The sequence below is a fragment of the Pogona vitticeps genome, chromosome 1 (genome assembly GCF_051106095.1).
Source record: "Pogona vitticeps strain Pit_001003342236 chromosome 1, PviZW2.1, whole genome shotgun sequence".
NCBI lineage: Eukaryota > Metazoa > Chordata > Lepidosauria > Squamata > Agamidae > Pogona > Pogona vitticeps.
In genome coordinates, this window is record NC_135783.1 from 257,535,637 (window position 1) to 257,554,863 (window position 19,227).

The 19,227-nt window shown below is 43.1% G+C and overlaps 1 protein-coding gene across 1 annotated transcript in view; it reads left to right on the forward strand.

The window, feature by feature from the left end:
- The window catches only part of CD81 (CD81 molecule), a 66,775-nt gene that overhangs the window by 19,369 nt on the left and 28,179 nt on the right, over window positions 1–19,227 (forward strand). The window contains exon 2 of the mRNA XM_020788800.3: window positions 3,209–3,323. Within this exon, the coding sequence (XP_020644459.1) occupies window positions 3,209–3,323 (115 nt within the window). The remainder of the gene's footprint in view (window positions 1–3,208; window positions 3,324–19,227) is intronic.

A 19,227-nucleotide genomic window follows, 5' to 3' on the forward strand; every position in this document is an offset into this window, starting at 1 on the left:
AGCAGAATGACCCTTCATTTCTGGTTTGGTTTCCTAACACAAACCTGCTAACAGCATTTACAAAGGCTCACATGAGGCTTTGCTGTACTGACCAAAATGTTGAAATATACTTTTTTTCCCCACTAGTGAAATCAAAACTTGCCTTTCCTTTAAGTGGAGGATGTTGCTAAGATACTTCATGGCATCTTTCTCATATGCTGAAACTCACATTAATCTCAAACAGCCAAAAGGAGATACGACTTTGGTTTCCAGGTTTTTCACTCAGCAATAATGTCTCTGAAGCTTTCAGGGGTCTGTTAGACGTTTATCTTCATTTGGATGCCTGCTTCCGTCTTTGTGGAAGAAATAATGTTTTCTTGATAGGTGAGGATAGTTTGAGCACACTCTTCAAAGGGATTGAACAGGACATGGCAGAATAGTTACTAAAAAAGAAGCTGAAATGTATAGGTCTCTGCTGATCTAAATGATAGTCCCTGATAAATGCTTCTATGGTATATTTCTACTTGAGAGCCAGTGTGGTGTAGTGTGTAAGACAGTGACACACAAGAACATGTTCCAAATTCCTGCTTGGCTTTGGAAGCTTGCTGGGTGGTGGCAATATAATACCACTCATTGAACATCTCACGTACCTCAAAAACCATGCCTGGATCAACACACATCAGAATTGATTTGACAAAATGCTGGATTTGGTACTATCGTAGTTTACTATAATTTACACAGCAGGACCTTTTATTTGATTTTAGATCTTTGGATTGAAAGATGCAGCTGGATTTGAAATATTTTTGCTTCAAAGCAAATAAAGTTACTAAAAGCTATTGGTTGCGTCTCTGCAGATAGTTTTCTCGAAAATAAAATGTGCTGAAATTGGTAGAGCTGCCAAATAAACATCTTTGGTATCAAGGTAGAAGATTTGTTTCTATCATCCTCTGAAATTTTGACAGAGGCCTTCATTTAAAAATAAGAGAGAAATCATAATATATTTAGTTGTGGTACTCTCTGCTTTTCTGGGTATCCTCATCAGGCAATGAATAAAATAATGCAACACTGATGTGGGAGGCTTACCCCAGCCTGGTGGCCAGTATATGTATTATACTACAGCTTCCAAAATATGGCCTGGCCGTGGTAACTGCAGAGGGTAAGAGTTGTGATCTGACATGTTTAGAAGGCTCCAGGCAGGAGAAGATAGACTGGGAGTTTGTTCTGTAGGAAAAACATCATCCTCTACTTGTAAAGGAGACAAACAAATTTGAAGTATGGTGGGATTAGTGTCCATCTTCTGTGTTTTCAAAATACAAAAGTCTAGAGACAGCTAAAAGATGACAAGCAAATATAGTGTGTTTATGTTTCAATGTATATTAAAGCTCTGTTTCTCCTTTCTGATGGGAGCAAGACCGATACTCCCCTCTTTAAAAAAAAATTGAATAATGGTTGTTGTGGGTTTTTCAGGCTCTTTGGCTGTGTTCTGAAAGTTGTTCTTCCTGACATTTCGGCAGTCTCTGTGGCCGGCATCTTCAGAGGACTGGAGTAGGAACTCCAGTTTTTGTATTAAAAATTGAATAGTTTGTAGACAGTACTGTATACATAGATCAGATTTTATAGATCAGATTTTAGGTGTGAACTGTTTGTTATGTTGTTAGCCGCCTAGAGTGGTCCTCACATGACCAGATAGGCGGGATATAAATAAAATAAATAAATAAATAAATTTGGAGACATTGGCAGCTGGTCATCTCAACCAGTCTTCCAGTATGAAAGAAACTGAATACAGATCTAGGTAGCCATGTCATGTTGGGAAAGCAGCTGAAGCCCTGTCTTCTTCCAGAATATGGAAGACAGAACTGGGCGCTTGGAATAATAATTGGAAAAACAGCATGCTGGAGACCTACAGAGTGTGTTTTCAATTTGTCAACATTCTTCCAAACTCTGAGCAGAAATAGCAAAAGTGTACTTTTCTCTCTAGTTTTATGAGCAGCTCTGGGCTGTTTTCTTATTTGTCTGCTGCTAAAGTAGAATTTAGAACTACTGCAGCAATGGCAGATGTTTATTTTAACTCGGGAGAAGGGGTCTAAATTACAATTTGACTTTAGTATCTCTGGCACTCTTTTGATATACAATGGACCCTCGACTTACAGACAGCTCGACTTACAGACTTTTCGAGTTACAGACTTCTCTGGCTGCAAAATTTAGATTAGACTTGCAGCCAGAGAATCGACTTACAGACCAGAAAAAACCAAAATGGAATAAAAATAGAATAAAAACCACTGGTTGTGGGATTAATCGGTTTTCAGTGCATTGTAGGTCAATGGAGATTCGACTTACAGACTTTTCGACTTGCAGCCACCATTCCAATACGGATTAATTCCTTAAGTAGAGGGTCCACTGCACTGTATTTGTACAGATGGGATGATGGGGAGGGTTGCTGCCCGAAAATAGGAAGTTCTGACATATATTCTGTCCAATTTTTGTATTAATAGGATTTAGAGCCAGAACTCTATGGACTTCCATGAAACAAATTCTTTGCTTAAAGTTGTTCTGTTGCTTTTTCATTATTCAAACTATTGTTCAACCTTTTGATTTTATTCTTTGGTCATTCTAGTTTGTTGTAGTTTTTTATACACTATGCATTTTACACTTGAAAAAATTATTTTGCAAGAATGTGTTCCTCTTGAGGTATATGTGGGTTCTGGCAAAGGAGAGAGTCAAAGGGCCTTATGCTTAGTGCAAGGATTAGGGCTAGAAATTTGCTGTAAAAAAAAAGATTTAGATTAGGCATCCTTCGGTCTCGAAAGACTATGGTATCGTGCTCTGAAGAGAGGACTTGGAACAGCATCTAGTGTGGCTGAGAAGGCTAATTCAAGAGTGACAATCCCTTCCACACTGAGGACAAATACAATCTGTACCCCATCTAGCTCCCTGATTTTGCTGGTTTGGGGACTGCCTCTTTTACAATTCTAGACTTTTTGGGAGATTCTTTTTACTTATTTATTGCTTTCCCCAACCTTCAAAGTTTGAGTTGAACCATAACTCTTGTCATCCCAAGCAAGCCTGTCTAACAGATACTGATGGGATATATTCAAATATGTGACACATCTTGGATGCATGGTTAGTCTTGATACATTTCTGCTAAGTGTTTGTGGCGTAAATATCTATTTTTCTTTGAGATGTCAAAATTGTATTAATCTGCCTCCCCCACCTTTTTTTCCCTCTCCAGTTGGCCGGAGGAATAATTCTTGGTGTGGCATTATGGCTTCGTCATGATTCAAAGACTACAACTATATTGGGCTCTACATTGAATGACCAACAGGCTCCTAGCACTTACTATGTTGGTAAGTAGAAAAGTGTTCAAGGAATTAAACTAGTCTGGGGATGTCTTTGGATAAGTGTCCCTTCCACAATTGATCCTTCACAGCCTGTAGGGATGGATTCCTTTTAATAAAGCAGTTGGGAAGGGGGAAAAAAACCTCACAGGCTTTTTATAAAATGACAATACCTTGTTGTTGAACATCTTTTCCTACTGACATTTATGAAATGGTTTGACTTGCTTGCTTCTGCTTTTGGGCACTGTAAATCTGAATAATTTTAATTAATTCATAGACAGTGCACTGAATTGTATATAGGTGCAAATAATTTTCAGGTCCTTTTGGAGACTTATTACTTCTTAGGTGTGCTGAAACTGTACCAAAGATAGTTGGCAAACTACAATATCTCAAAATGGGGAGGGGAGTATGTATTTTTCAGTGGGAAAAAAAGAGCAAGAGGCTTCTGAGTAGAGATGGGCATGAACCACTGATTCAGTGGTTTGGCACAGTTTGTTTACCAGCTGTACGGCTGATCCATAGTTGGGCACCCTGTCCCCTCCGGAGGGCGCCCACTCAGACACAGCCCCACAGTTTTCCTGCCTTCCTCCTTCAGGCCCTGCCTCTGAGGGGGCACCTGTGTCACATTCCCGGGGGTTACAACAGCCGAAGTCCGATAAACCAGTCCAGGGTCAAGAATACCTAGAATGCAAAGCCAATGTCCATAAATCAACTTACAGAATTAAGTCCAGCATCAAAGTCCAGAGTCCAATACACAGCATAGTCTAGGATCATAGTCCAAAGTCCAATACCAGCGTAGTCCAGGGGCAGAGTCCAGTCAGGAACACGGTTCAAGAAGCATGGATGCAAGCCAAGGTTTTCACTCTTTGCTTCCACAAAATTTCTGGCTTCACTGGGAGCTGTTTTATAGTAAAACAGCTCCTTAAGCTGCTGGAAAGCTTTCTATCCTGTTAATACTCAGAACTAGATGAACATAGGTTTCTGTGGACAGCCTTCGAGCGATCCTCTGATCTCCTTGTCCTAAGTCTTTCCCAAAGCCTGGCCCGAAGCTTGTCTGCTGTGGAAGGAGAATCTGGAAGCGGTTCAGGTGTTTCTGATCTCTCAGCATTCTCTTCAGCCTCAGTTAACCCTTCCTGGTCCAGGTCTTCGGATGCACTCATGACAACCTGTTGGAGAGGGCGGGGTGCCGAACTATGGATCAGCTGTGCGGCTGGTAAACAAACTGTACCAAACTGCCAAATCGGCGGTTAATGCCCATCTCCGCTTCTGACAATTAATTCATTAGGAAGTGCTAGTTTATCACCAGAGTTAGAATTGGAATAAAGGAGTGCTTTAAGAGGAGATAAGGAAGTGATCTCTTTTTGACCCCTTCCTTTCCACAGCAGCACTTTAGAATTTATATAATGGCACAGCTGCAATGAATCTCCAAAGGTAATTTATCCAACCTGTGACCCCTTCTCCCGGCTCAAGCTGGAAGTTTTCAGCTACAGCATCCCTCATAAGTTGCATCTAGTCTCTTCCTAAAAGCTCTCAACGAAGGAAGATTCATTACATTCTGATACCATCTCTTTCCCATTGAATAGTTTCCCCTCTGGGAACTTCTTCCTAACCTGCATCCTTTTTCTTATATGTTGAACCCATTGGTTCTGAACCCTTTTTTGCAAAAATCATGCTGGAATGCTGGGGTAAGGAGGGTACAGTGAGTCAAGTGAATCTCAGACTGTCCAGTGGGAATTTGCACTGTCAAGGACTTGCAGTCTTTTTTTAGCCTTGGCTGATAAGAGGGGAATGCTTTGGGATCTTACATTGCCCTGGAATTTATTTCACACAAAATGGCCTTGAGGTGCTTCAGGGCCCTCAGAATGGCCTCCTACCCCAGACTTTCAGAGCCACTGCTCTACTGAGAAAGACACACAACAGCTGTCTTCAATTGAAAATAAACTGTCATGATCAGCATGACTCATGCTTTCCAGGCGCATGTGTGTCTGCCTGCCTGTATGTATAAGTGTATCAAGACTTAATATGATCACTCTTATTTTTGTAAGTAAATCAGCCAGCTTGCTGACTTGCTTGAAAGCAGAGCCCCTTATTTGGATACATCCCTGTCTACATCAGCAACGGTCCAAAACTATAGCATATCCAGCTGTGCATTTGCTTTCAAAGTACCAGTTTTCCCCATGGGGATTGGCTGCACTTGGCAGTGGGGCTAGCATCAAGTGTTATGAAGATCCTGCACTATCCTTTGTAATGGAGATGCCTGGGAGACTTATGCCTCAAGAATCCTTTTCCAGGGCTTTCCCAAAGAGTGAATGACAAAATCAGCATTCTTCCTTTCTTCTTGCACAGAAGCTGTTGATAGTAGCCATTGAAATGTATGCAATTTTTTTTGTTTGCTTTTAAATGAGTTTTGTTATGGGGCTCCAGCACTGGTTGTGTGACATGTCTAGCTGTATCCTCCAACAGGTGGAAACAGTTGTGAGTCTGCCATCATTGTCCCTTCCTCTGCAGCATTTGTCATATTTGGTTTTCTACGGTCAAGAACTGCAGAGAGTCTGTGGAAGGGAACAGATGATTCGTATTACTTTTGGGAAATGGATACTAAGTTTTCCTTTAAGTGCTTTGCATAACATAAGATGCTTCCCTATGAAGAAGAACATTAGCTTTAACATTAGGCATGCTGTATATCAGGGGCAGGGAATATGCTGTTGTACTGTGATTGCCATCAGTCATGGTCAAAATTTCCAAAGAGGAGAGATCATGAAGTACTGTATAGTCTCCAACAGAAGTACAGTCTCCAAATCCTGTGAGGTACTAGATCCTCATCTAGAATACTAGAAACCACACTTGAACAAACTAGAGCAATTTCACAGGAGAGCAACAAGGATGATCAGGGAACTGGAAATCAAGCCTTATCAGGAAAGACTGAAGGAACTAGACATGTTTAGCCTTGATAAAAGAAGACTGAGGAGAAATATGATAGTACTTTTCAAATGCTTGAAAGGTAGTCATACAGAGGAAGGGCAGGATCTGTTCTCAATCATCCCAGAGTGTAGGGCACATAATAATAGGCTCCAGCTACAGGAAGCAAATTTCAGCTAAATATCAGGAAAAACCTCTTAACCATTTAGAGCAATACGACAGTAGAACCAATTACCTTGAGAGGTGGTGACTGCTCCAATGCTGGAAGCATTCAAGAAAAAATGGATAGCCATCTGTCAGATCTGCTTTGATTTGTATTCCTGCATTGAGCAGGGATGGAGTCAGTGGCCTTATAGGCAGGCCCCTTTAAACTCAGTTCTATAATTCTATGAAGATTCTCTATTGTATTTTCTGGGTTGGCACAATCAGCAAACTATTCTGCCTCCTTTTGCAAGAGAGATATAGCTATCTTGTTTTAGTGAAGTGGGGGTACAGGAGAATATGTGTTAAAAATCCAGCAGTCTTCTTGACTCAGTAGAAAATATACGTAACTCCCAGCAATGTGTAAAATACCCTCTCTCCATTCCTGGCTCTTGATCATAGCAACTGATATGGCAAAAATAAAAAAACCCCGATAACCCAAGTACTAAAGAGACAGCTTAGTTTCAAAAAAGCGGTAGAATTAGTCTTCCTGGTTTGTTTTGTTTTGCTTAAATCCTGCTGAGCTGCCTACATTTTGCTTTTTTAGAAATATTCAGAAGAATATGATTTAACTTCTTGAGGAAGTTGTAATTTCCATTCAGTAATAACAGAACATGTTCTACAGCTTTTCTCAACCCATATTTTAACAGCTAGAGGCTCAACTTCTAATTCATATTCACTTCCTGACTCACCACACCCAGGATTTGCTCAGTTGCTCAGTCTCTACTCTGACATTCCTCCTTCATGGAGAAAGAATTTGTCTTGTATATACTTAAGCATGTGTAGCTGTCCTGTGCAGTTATGCTGTCATAATTCTTGTATCATTTCACTTTTAAATATGGTAGAATTTCTGTTTAAGAGTATGCACATCACAGCCGTGTTAGAACTGAATACGGAGCTCAAATCTGTGTACTGTACTATAGGTTGCAATCTGATGGTGGGAAAAGCACGTATCCAATCACACTGGAAAAGGTCACTTTGCAGGGAGCAATCTCTCTTAAAACAATTCTTTTATCTGTCAGTGAATTGCTCTAGCCCAGCCCCCAAAAGTAGCAGCACTACAGCTGGACCACAACGGTCCAACTGGGGCACGTTTGTGGGTCAGGCTGTAGCACCGCTCCTCATACATTTTGTTTCCACTACAAAATACAATTGCACTGGACTGCTCCAGATGTGGCCCAAATGCAATCTGTTTCTCTGTATGGTCGCACCCATAGATAAAAATATGGAGCTGTCTTTCACGGCTGCGATAGAAATATGTTTGATAAAGGCATAAAAATCTTGCTCAAGTGCTATAGCTGTACACTTTGAAAGGGAAAAGTGTGCAGTCTTCAGAAAAAGGTGTTTGTTAACATCAAGAAGCTATATACTGTGTGGTGTGGTGTTCCGCCAGAACAGAGAGAGTTCTCATGGCAAGATTTGCAGAAAATTAGTCTCTCGGTTTGCCACATTAGCATAGGAAGCAGCAGCGGGCAGATGCAGCTTGTTGCACTCCCCTTTGCTGAAGCAGAGCCAGCAGCATCTGAGGATGCAGGGCTGGGTGAGTGGGAAGCAACAGGCAGAGGCGGGCATTGGGAACCCAGCAGGGACCGGCCTTTATGGCTCCCGCTCTGGGTGTGTCTGCTTTTGGATGGCTACATCTCTCTTCCCAGAAATGGAGCTCCCCGCCTGGCTGCAGAGAACTGTCCCTCCCCTCCCCCTCGCCCTCCTCCAGGCTCCTCTGTTTGTTCTCCTAGAGCCTTCATTCTGTCTTGGCAGAGTGAGTGGAGCAGCTGGATGTCTTTTTCTGGGTTTGGAGAAGGGAGAAGGTCTCTTTCCACCCTTTTCCATTTTCCTACGGCTCTGGGCTCTGGCCGTCAAGGCTGGGCCTGAGCGGCACAACAGTGGCGCCTGTTTACTGTCAGCTACAAGAAAGAAGGGCTTCTCCTGGAAGCAGGGAAGGGAAAGGGGGACATGTAGGGATCCTAATTGGGGGCAGTTGGTGGGGGGGTCTTCCTCAGGGTCCTTGTTGTTGGTACCATCTGGCTGCTGCAGCTCCCTAGCTGTGGTGGGTAACCACTGCTGCCCTAGTTAACCTTCCTTTTCCCTGGCTCAGAAGAGCTTCAGGTCAACGTTGTTATTGTTCCTTCTCCTCCCTGCACTCTCTCTCTCTCTCTCTCTCTCTCTCTCTCTCACACACACACACACACACACACACACACACACATACTCACACGCACACACTCACATGCACACACTCACGTGTGCACACACGCACGGGCACAGACACAGAGGAGGTAACCTCTTTGGCAGATGTAGAAGTCGTATATATAAATAAATAAATATTTTCCCCAGTGTTCTCTTCAGCATCTGCTTTGGCTGTTTGGATTTAGAATGGCTATAGCGCGGTCATTAATGCAGTTGTGTTTCAGAGAACTGCCAGGCATTAGACCTTGGACCTGCATATGCTACGGTGGTTGGGCAACACACAGCCTCACCCAGCACATCTAGGGCCTTTAATTGGGAGGTTCCATCTGTCTGTTTGGAGCCTTGACGGGGCTCAACTGTCCAGGCTCTGAGCTTTCCAGTTCTTAACATTGTTTCACAGACTACAATGTCATAACTGCATAACATACATCACCCTGAGTTTCCTGCAAGTAGAGAAGTTTTTTTTTTAGTGATATGCTATAAGCAGATGTTTTATCTGTCTTATATATTGTATGACACTGTGTTTTTAAATGGCTGTAACAACCAGAGTAGGGAAGAAACCATTGGAGGTTGAGACAGAAGCCTCTTCTTACATCTAAGAATGTCTTCCTGGAGGTTTCCTGGTTCAGACAAGGGCCAAGGCTGGATGAATTCTGGAAGCCAAATCAGAGCAGTTCAGTAGTCTAGGCCAGTATGGTTCAAAAAAAAGAAGAAGAAGAAAAAAAAAAGAACAAGTATCCATGCTGGAACAAATCCAGATAGAAGAGCCAGAGGCTGTCTTGGTTAAACACCGGGGTGTCATTCATAGAGCTAAGGCAGCTTTTTGGAGAGAATACAAGCTGGATCAGATGGTTCCCTGCCTAAAACTGAAGCTAAGTTGTTTAGGGTTTCCAGAGCCCTACTGAGGGCTTAGCTGTAACTCAGAGCTTGGATATGGAACCTTTTTCTTCTACAGTTCCCCGAATCCTCAGTTGGTATACCCAGTGAAAGTATGGAGGATTTTTCTTTAGATAAAGGCCTTGTATACACACCTGTTTAGGAGCGGTAGGAGGTCTTGTATGCTATTTGATGCAATCTTTGCATCCAAATGGCATATGGAGGGGAAACACAATAGGAGGGGGAAAACCAAGGGGATTTTTCTGTGCTTTATAGGAGCCAGTAAAGGAAAGCAAAGAAAAATCCCCCTCCTGTGCTCTCTTGCTACTAGTGCTGCTCCACTTGCCCCTTCTGAAAAGCCAGGCAAAGCCACACCCACATGCACACCCACCCAGATGCACTTCAGCTTCCCCCCCCCCCCCGCGCTGCCTTTGGAAAACTCCCTCCTGCCTCTTCCTGCCAACACCTCTGCTCTGCTTATCCTGCTTACGCATGGGGGTGGGTGGAGGGGGATGACCACAGGAGAGTTTGGTTTTCCAAAGGCAGCCTACCCTTCGGAGCCGAGGAAATATTGAATTTGCCCGTATTATGAAGCAATTATCTTATTAAGCCAGTTCCTGATATTGACTTATTGAGAGAGGGTGGCTTCCTTTGGTCCGTGGTCTCATTGCCATCTTTAAAAATGCACCAGCCCATCCCTACAGCACTCTAAACAGCAGGCTAAAGGTCCATTTGATTGCATTCGTTGATATTTTCCACACTGTGAAAGTGAATTTGCACCTGTTGATTTTCTATAAACAGTTTTTTAGGCAATGACTATTCCTAGTATTCTAAGCATCACCTCAAAAAGTTCAGATAGGCCACCAGCCTTTAGATTAATGCGGCTAAATTCTAGTTTGGTAAATGGGAAAGCGAGTTTCCTGGAATTGACTCTGGACAAGGGTGCGAATCTGATACATGCAACCAAGATGTCCAGGCATGGCAGAAACACCACAATACATTTTCCAATGATTTCCCAAGATCCCAGCAGGGGTTTCTTTTGATGATCATCTGCAGCCTTTATTGTTCGGGGGGGGGGGGAGTTCATCCCAGTAGCAGTGATGATCTTTCCACGCGCAGTGCCTCAAAAGTAGATTCCGTTTTTGTGCATGGGGAAAAGAGACTGTTTTCAGGAGCTCTACAAAGCTCCAGTGGGCCCATCTTTTGAAGAAGGGTGCATGAGGACTTTTACTCATGAGGATAACCTTTGCGTGCCCGCCTGCTGAACCCTTTGAGCAAACCCTGTTGAACAATCTTCGTTTTATCTGCTGGATTCTCAGTACTGCAACAGCCCAGATTTGATGGGAAGATGGAGTCATTCTGGTCAGCAAGCAGTAGCATCTCCCTTTAGCAATTTGAAACGGTGAGAGACATTTTAAAGGGATGAATCATTTTGTTGTCCTTCCTGTCAACTACATTTTTTTTTCATTTTGTTCATTTATTTGTTTTTAACTGATTTTAATATTCCATCCTGTTGGCAGTTGCTGATGCCTTTTCATTTAATGGCATGACATTTTTGGACATTTTACCAACTTTTAAGTGATGTCTTTTGCCCAAGGAGGGAGGTACTGCCCCATCTCAGTCCATGAGCTACTTGCTCATGTTCCCTTTCCCCATATCTTCCATCATCAGATCAGCCTAATTTCAGGGGGGGGGAAATGGAGGAAAACATATGTTTTATCAATAATACCAAAAGATAATTGCTATCTGAACTAAAAAGCTTTTCATTGTCAACTTCCATGCTGTCTCTCCTCAGCTCCTGGTGACCTTTTGCACCCTCTGGAGGTTATTTTAGACAGATTTTTTGTCCTATTTTGTCAGTTTCACAATTCTCTTTCTTACTATCCTGCTCTCCTTTCCTGTGACATCCCTTTGAATTGAAGGAAAGAATGATAGGCAGTGTATCCAAAGCAGAGCAATACATCAGGTATAAAATAACCCAATAGTGGGAACCAAAGTCATTTTTCTTTTCAGGAAAAACAAAATAGGTACATTGTTTTCATTTTCCATCCATTTAAAAAAGAAATGCATAATTTGTTCTTATCTAGATACACAGTCCTATATTCTCTTTAATTTCATCATTATGTAGATGGGCTTGACTTCTTTAAACAGAATACAGGATTTATTGGATGCACCATCTGCCCTCTTGCTTTTTCCTCATTTGGACTACCAACACTAGTTTATGGGGTGTTGAACATGCCCAGCCTTGTTTCTCTTAGGGCATCAACAACTACTATGATACTTACTCCACCAAATTTCCTGGGGTCTTTGACCATGATGGCCCTCTTCCAAATTAGTTTGCCATGTCAGGTTTGGGTTGGCATTTTGTGTTGGTAGAAGAAAAGTTCATGACTGAGTGAGCTATTTACTGTCCCTTGATCATTGAGAGATCAGTATCTCCTGCAGTTTAGGCTTGCAGGTGGACATAATCTTCAAGGACAGAAAGGGAGAGAGAGAAAGAGGGAGAGGGAGAGATTAGAAGAGGCCTTTTTTCAAGCACTGAAAACATCTGATTGCCACAGCAGGAGCTTTTTACAGCTCTCATGATTTGCAAATTGTCTTGCATGCTTTTATTTGGTCCTCTGGATATAAACACAGCCTTTGTTTGCAGGCCTGATTTCTGTGTCCTTGTTCTGTTTTGGGTCAGTTTTAAGGGGTTTCAATTGTGCTTTTACTATCTCTTTATTTGTTTAATGGATTAGTGCCTTTGTTGTTGTTTAGTCCTTAAGTTGTGTGGGACTCTTTGTGACCCCATGGACCAGAGCACGCCAGGCCCTCCTATCTTCCACTGCCTCCTGGAGTTGGGTCAAATTCATGTTGGTAGCTTCAATGACACTGTCCAGCCATCTTGTCCTCCATTGTCCCCTTCTCTTGCCTTCATATTTTCCCAACATCAGGGTCTTTTCCAGGGAGACTTCTCTTCTCAAAGAGATGGCCAAAGAACTGAAGCCTCAACTTCAGGATCTGTCCTTCCAGTGAGCACTCAGGGTTGATTTCCTTCTGAATTGATACGTTTGATCTCCTTGCAATCCAGGGGACTCTCAAGAGTCTCCTCCAACACCACAATTCAAAAGCATAAATTCTTTGGCGGTCAGCCTTCTTTATGGTCCAGCTCTCACTTCCATACAACACTACTGGAAAAACCATAACTTTGACTATGTGGACCTTTGTCAGCAAGGTGATATCTCTGCTTTTTAAGATGCTGTCTAGGTTTGCCATCGCTTTCCTCCCAGGAAGCGTGTGTGTTTAGTCGTTTAGTCGTGTCCAACTCTTCGTGACCCCATGGACCAGAGCACGCCAGGCCCTCCTACTGCCTCCCGGAGTTGTGTCAGGTTCATGTTGGTTGCTTCGCAGACACTGTCCAGCCATCTCATCCTTGGTCGTCCCCTTCTCCTCTTGCCATCACACTTTCCCAACATCAGGGTCTTTTCCAGGGAGTCTTTTCTTCTCATTAGATGGCCAAAGTACTGGAGCCTCAGCTTCAGGATCTGTCCTTCCAGTGAGCACTCAGGGTTGATTTCCTTTAGAACTGATAGGTTTGTTCTCCTTGCAGTCCAGGGGATTCTCAAGAGCCTCCTCCAGCACCACAATTCAAAGGCATCAATTCTTCGGCGGTCTGCTTTCTTTATGGTCCAGCTCTCACTTCCATACATCACGACAGGAAAAACCATAGCTTTGACTATTCGGACTTTTGTTGGCAAGGTGATGTCTCTGCTTTTCAAGATGCTGTCCAGATTTGTCATCGCTTTCCTCCCAAGAAGAAGGCGCCTTTTAATTTCAGGGCTGCTGTCTCCATCTGCAGTGATCATGGAGCCCAGGAAGATAAAATTTGACACTGCCTCCATATCTTCCCCTTCTATTTGCCAGGAGGTGATGGGACCAGTGGCCATGATCTTAGTTTTTTTGATGTTGAGTTTCAGACTGTTTTTTGCACTCTCCTCTTTCACTCTCATTACAAGGTTCTTTAATTCCTCCTCACTTTCTGCCATCAGAGTGGTATCATCTGCATATCGGAGGTTGTTGATATTTCTTCCGGCAATCTTAATTCCGGCTTGGGTTTCTTCCAGTCCAGCCTTCCGCATGATGTATTCTGCATATAAGTTAAATAAGCTGGGGGACAATATACAGCCTTGCCGTACTCCTTTCCCAATTTTGAACCACTCAGTTGTTCCATGACCAGTTCTAACTGTTGCTTCCTGTCCCACATATAGGTTTCTCAGGAGACAGATAAAGTGGTCAGGCACTCCCATTTCTTTAAGAACTTGCCATAGTTTGCTGTGGTCCACACAGTCAAAGGCTTTCGCATAGTCAATGAAGCAGAAGTAGATATTTTTCTGGAACTCTCTGGCTTTCTCCATAATCCAGCGCAAGTTAGCAATTTGGTCTCGAGTTCCTCTGCCTCTTCGGAATCCAGCTTGTACTTCTGGGAGTTCTCGGTCCACATACTGCTGAAGCCTACCTTGGAGGATTTTGAGCATAACCTTGCTAGCGTGCGAAATGAGTGCAATTGTGCGGTAGTTGGAACATTCTTTGGCACTGCCTTTCTTTGGGATTGGGATGTAGACTGATCTTTTCCAATCCTCTGGCCACTGTTGAGTTTTCCAAACTTGCTGGCATATTGAATGTAGCACCTTAACAGCATCATCTTTCAAGATTTTAAATAGTTCAACTGGAATGCCATCACCTCCACTGGCCTTGTTGTTAGCCAGGCTTTCTAAGGCCCACTTGACTTCGCTCTCCAGGATGTCTGGCTCAAGGTCAGCAACTACATTGTCTGGGTTGTCCGGGATATCCACATCTTTCTGATATAATTCCTCTGTGTATTCTTGCCACCTCTTCTTGACGTCTTCTGCTTCTGTTAGGTCCCTCCCATTTTTGTCTTTTATCATGTTCATCTTTGCGCAAAATGTTCCTCTAATATGTCCAATTTTCCTGAACAGATCTCTGGTCTTTCCTTTTCTGTTATCTTCCTCTATTTCTTTGCATTGTTCATTTAAGAAGGCCCTCTTGTCTCTCCTTGCTATTCTTTGGAAGTCCCAGGAAGCAGGAGTCTTTTAATTTCATGGCTGCTGTGACCACCTGCAGTGATCATGCAGCCCAAGAAAGTAAAATCTGTCACTGCCTCCATATCTTCCCCTTCTGTTTGCCAGGAAGTGATGGGACCAGTGGCCATGATCTTAGTTTTTTTGTTTTGTTTTGTTTTTTTATGTGCTTCAGACCATTTTTTGCCCTCTCCTCTTCCACCCTCATTAAGAGGTTCTTTAATTCCTCCTCACTTTCTGCCATCAGAATGGTATCATCTGCATATCTGAGGTTGCCAGAAGAAATATCAACAATCTTAAATCCGGTTTGGGATTCATCCAGTCCAGCTTTTCACATGATGTATTCTGCATTTAAGTTAGATAAGCAGGGAGACAATACTGTATACAGCCTTATCATACTCCTTTCCCAATTTTGAACCAATCATTTGTTCCATATCCAGTTCTAACTGTTGCTTCCTGTCTCACATATAGATTTTTCAGGAGATAGATAAGGTGGTCAGGCACTCCCATTTCTTGCCATAGTTTGCTGTGGTCCACACAGTCAAAGGCTTTTGATTGCCTTATTGCAGTCCGAAAGTAGAAGATGTGATACCTTACTGCCCTATTACAAGCCAAAATTTGAAGAGGTATTTAGATCACTAATAGTCTAACATACAGTGTAAGCTTTTGTGAATAAAATTCATTTCTTCAGACACAGGGCAGAAAAACTGTGAATGAAACTCTCAAAATATTCATGGCAAAAATCACCAGGCACACCACTTGTTACTTAGGGAGAGCTGAGAGCAGGTTTCAGCCACTTTGGGGGTGTGAGTGTTTTTAAATGCCACACCTCTGGTGCCATTTGGTTGGAATTTTCCACTCCTGCCTCCAGGACAGGAGCTAGTCCCTGAATGAGCCTCCCCCTCCACCCACCCATTCATATTGCCTGTTTGGATATCAGGTTTCCTTATTGGCAGGAAGGGGGCAACTCAGCATCATATCTACACAAATTGGGATCAGCTATCCAGGGTTCCAGGGTGGTGTTTTTGGTGTTGTTGTTGTGGTTTGTTTCTTGTAAATCCCAGCTCTGTGGGGAGGTGCCAGGGATTCCACCTCAGACCTGGGATGCAAACCACATGCTATGAACCTTGGCTCCTTCCTAATTTTTAGGGCATAGCTCTGTTCACCTTCTAGTCATGTGCTTGTCTAAAACTGGATAGCAAGATAGGTAAAAAGTAAAGGTTCCCCTTGACAACTTTTTTTTGTCCAGTCGTGTTCAACTCTAGGGGGCGGTGCTCATCCCCGTTTCCAAGCCATAGAGCCTGCCTTTTTCCCCCGAAGAGAATCTTCCGTGGTCACATGGCCAGTGCGACTTAGACACGGAACGCTGTTACCTTCCCACCGAAGTGGTCCCTATTTATCTACTCACATTTGCATGCTTTCGAACCACTAGGTTGGCAAGAGCTGGGACAAGCGACGGGTGCTCACTCCGTCACGTGGATTCGATCTTACGACTGCTGGTCTTCTGACCCTGCAGCACAGGCTTCTGCGGTTTAGCTCGCAGCACCACCACGTCCCGGATAGCAAGATACCATGATTTTAATACTTAAATGTGTCAATGCCCACTATTTACATGAGATGATACTTCATGTATATTTTAACTGTGTGTGCTTTTATGTGCTGTCATGGTCCTTCTAAGGTATAGTGACCCATGAATTAATAACAAATTATTATTAACAACCCTGTTCAAGTCTTGCAGACTAAAGGCTTTTCCAACTGCCTTCTCCTTTTCTTCGCATTGCTGTTGTAACCAGTGAGTCTTCAGTCATTTGAGCTTCCACTTGATAAGAGCTAAGGCTTGAGATAAATACAGCCCATTTATTTGTCTTTCTGGTTCTTGATGGTACCCATAAAATTCTCTTCCAACACTGCATTTCAAATGAATAACAATGAAAAACACTGATAAGAAAAAACTTATTAACCACTTGATTTCTGACTACTAATAATTTACTGTACTGGAGTTTAAAATGGGCAAGTCAACTTTTGAGGGCAGTATGCTTAAGATCATGTTGCTATTTGTCAGCTTAAGCTCTAGGGAAAGCACCTTACCATTTATAGACCTAGAGTTATAGGCCTAAATTTATACCATTTCTGGGGATTTTCTCTGCAGAGAATATATTGCTACAGAAGTATGGCTCTGGAAACACACACACCATCCGCTAAATAGGCAGTCTTTATCTGTCTTCTACTAAAAAAGTGACACAGGAAAAATTTCCGTATGGTCTTTAATTATTTTCCCTTTCCCACCAAACTTGTGATGTCCAGACAGTTGTCAATGTGTATGGGTATTTTAAAGGACTTCTAAAACCTTTATAGTTGCACTCTTATTTCTTCTGTGTGGGCGAGGATATCCACCCTGCTTCTACAGTCTGGGATTTCTCGGAATGAGGTAATGCCCATTAAAATAGTCAAATAATGTGTTATGTGTCCATGGTAGTCAGATGATTGCCAATGGCACTTAGGAACTTAAAATAAAGTAACAGTTTCCATAAGGAAACTCCGTGCTGTACAGTCGCATAACCAGTTTCCTTTTTATATAAAAAGTGATGGGCCCTTCTTGATGTGCATTAAATTCTTTACATCAGCAAAATTGGGGTGTAAAACCAGTCCAAAAACCAGTCCATGCCCAGACAAAACAGCCTGTATTTGTGTATATGCATGCACATATAGTAGCTAAACTTATATGCAGTTTTACACATACAGTATAAGATGAAATTCAGTTTGTTGTCCTGCAGGATGAGCAGAACAGTTTTTCAACCACATTGAGTGCTTGCTTTGGGGTAACCTTCTTCCCCCCGCCCCGTTTCTGCCTGCCATTGGGAGAGGCAAAGAGGCATGCACACCAGCCAGTTCAGATTTCACCCTGCTGCAGCTGTTCTTGTGTAGCAGAACCTGATATTTTGAAAGAGGGTTTGGAGGAGACCTTGTTATAAATGGGTTTGATTGAAATGAAGACAAAAAGCCAACGTTTCACTTGTTTCATTCTAGAAATTTAGCCACATTGATCACAGACTAATTTATTTATTTATTTATTGTATTTACACCCGGCCTATCTAGACATTTCGACCACTTTAGGCGGCTTACAACATAAGGATAACAAGTTCTAAAAAAAATTTATAACAATTAATTAAATAAATGATTCTATAAGATGGGGGAAATAAAAATAAATCAAAGAAAGAAAGAAAAAAAGGAAAGAGGACAGGAATTACCTGGAAGGGAAGGCCTGCCTATACATCCATGTTTTTAGTTGGTTCTTAAAAGTACCCAGCGAGGGTGGAGCGTGAATGTCCGGAGGTAGGTTATTCCAGAGACGAGGAGCCACCGCCGAGAAAGCCCAGTTTCTAGTTCTTTCTTTCCGGGCCTCCCTCAGCATCAGGCTCCTCAGCCTCACCTCCTGGCTCGCGTGGGTGACATGGGTAGAAGTAGTTGGGAGTAAGCGTTCCGCCAAGTATCGAGGTCCTAAACTGTTTAGGGCTTTATATGTAAGCATCAACACTTTGAAGTCAATGCGGAAACGGATGGGCAGCCAGTGCAGCATGGCCAGAGTAGGAGAGATATGTTGGTATTTTCTCACTCCAGTAAGGAGTCTGGCCGCCTCATTCTGCACCACTTGAAGTTTCCGCATCAGCTTCAAAGGAAGCCCCACATAGAGCGCATTACAGTAATCTAATCTAGAAATTACGAGCGCAAGTACTAAGGTAGTGAGCGCCCCCGTGTCTAGGTAAGGTCGCAGCCAGGCAATCCACCAAAGGTGGAAAAAGACGGTGCGGACTACCGATGCCACCTGCATTTAGATGGTGAGCATCGGGTCCAGGTGTACCCCCAGGCTGCGGAACCCAATCTTCGCGGCCAGGGCCACCCCCCCAAACATGAGGGAGTTTCCCAAGCCACCATCCACAGGGCCACCCACCCTCAGAACTTCCATCTTGTCCGGGTTCAGCCTCAGCCTGTTCTCCTGCATCCACTGCTGTACGGCCCCCAGGCAGTGCTGAAGGGACAGGATGGCATCACCTGCAGTTGGTGAAAAGGAAATATAGAGCTGGGTGTCATCAGCATATTGATGGCACAATGCTCCACATCCCCTGATGACCCCACCCAGCGGCCTCATATAGATGTATTTAGCCAACAAGTTCTCATAATAAAGGCAATTAACTTTATGTGTAGCATCATACACACACACACACACACACATACACACACACACACACACACATACACACACATATGTTGTTTAGTCATTTTGTCGTTTAGTCATGTCCAACTCTTCGTGACCCCATGGACCATGGCACGCCAGGCCCTCCTAACTTCCACTGCCTCCCGGAGTTGTGTCAAATTCATGTTGGTTGCTTTGATGACACTGTCCAACCATCTCGTCCTCTGTCGTCCCCTTCTCCTCTTGCCCTCACACTTTCCTAACATCAAGGTCTTTTCCAGTTAGTCTTCTCTTCTCATGAGATGGCCAAAGTACTGGAGCCTCAGTCTCAGGATCTGTCCTTCCAGTGAGCACTCAGGGTTGATTTCCTTTAGAACTGATAGGTTTGTTCTCCTTGCAGTCCAGGGGATTCTCAAGAGTCTCCTCCAGCACCACAATTCAAAGGCATCAATTCTTC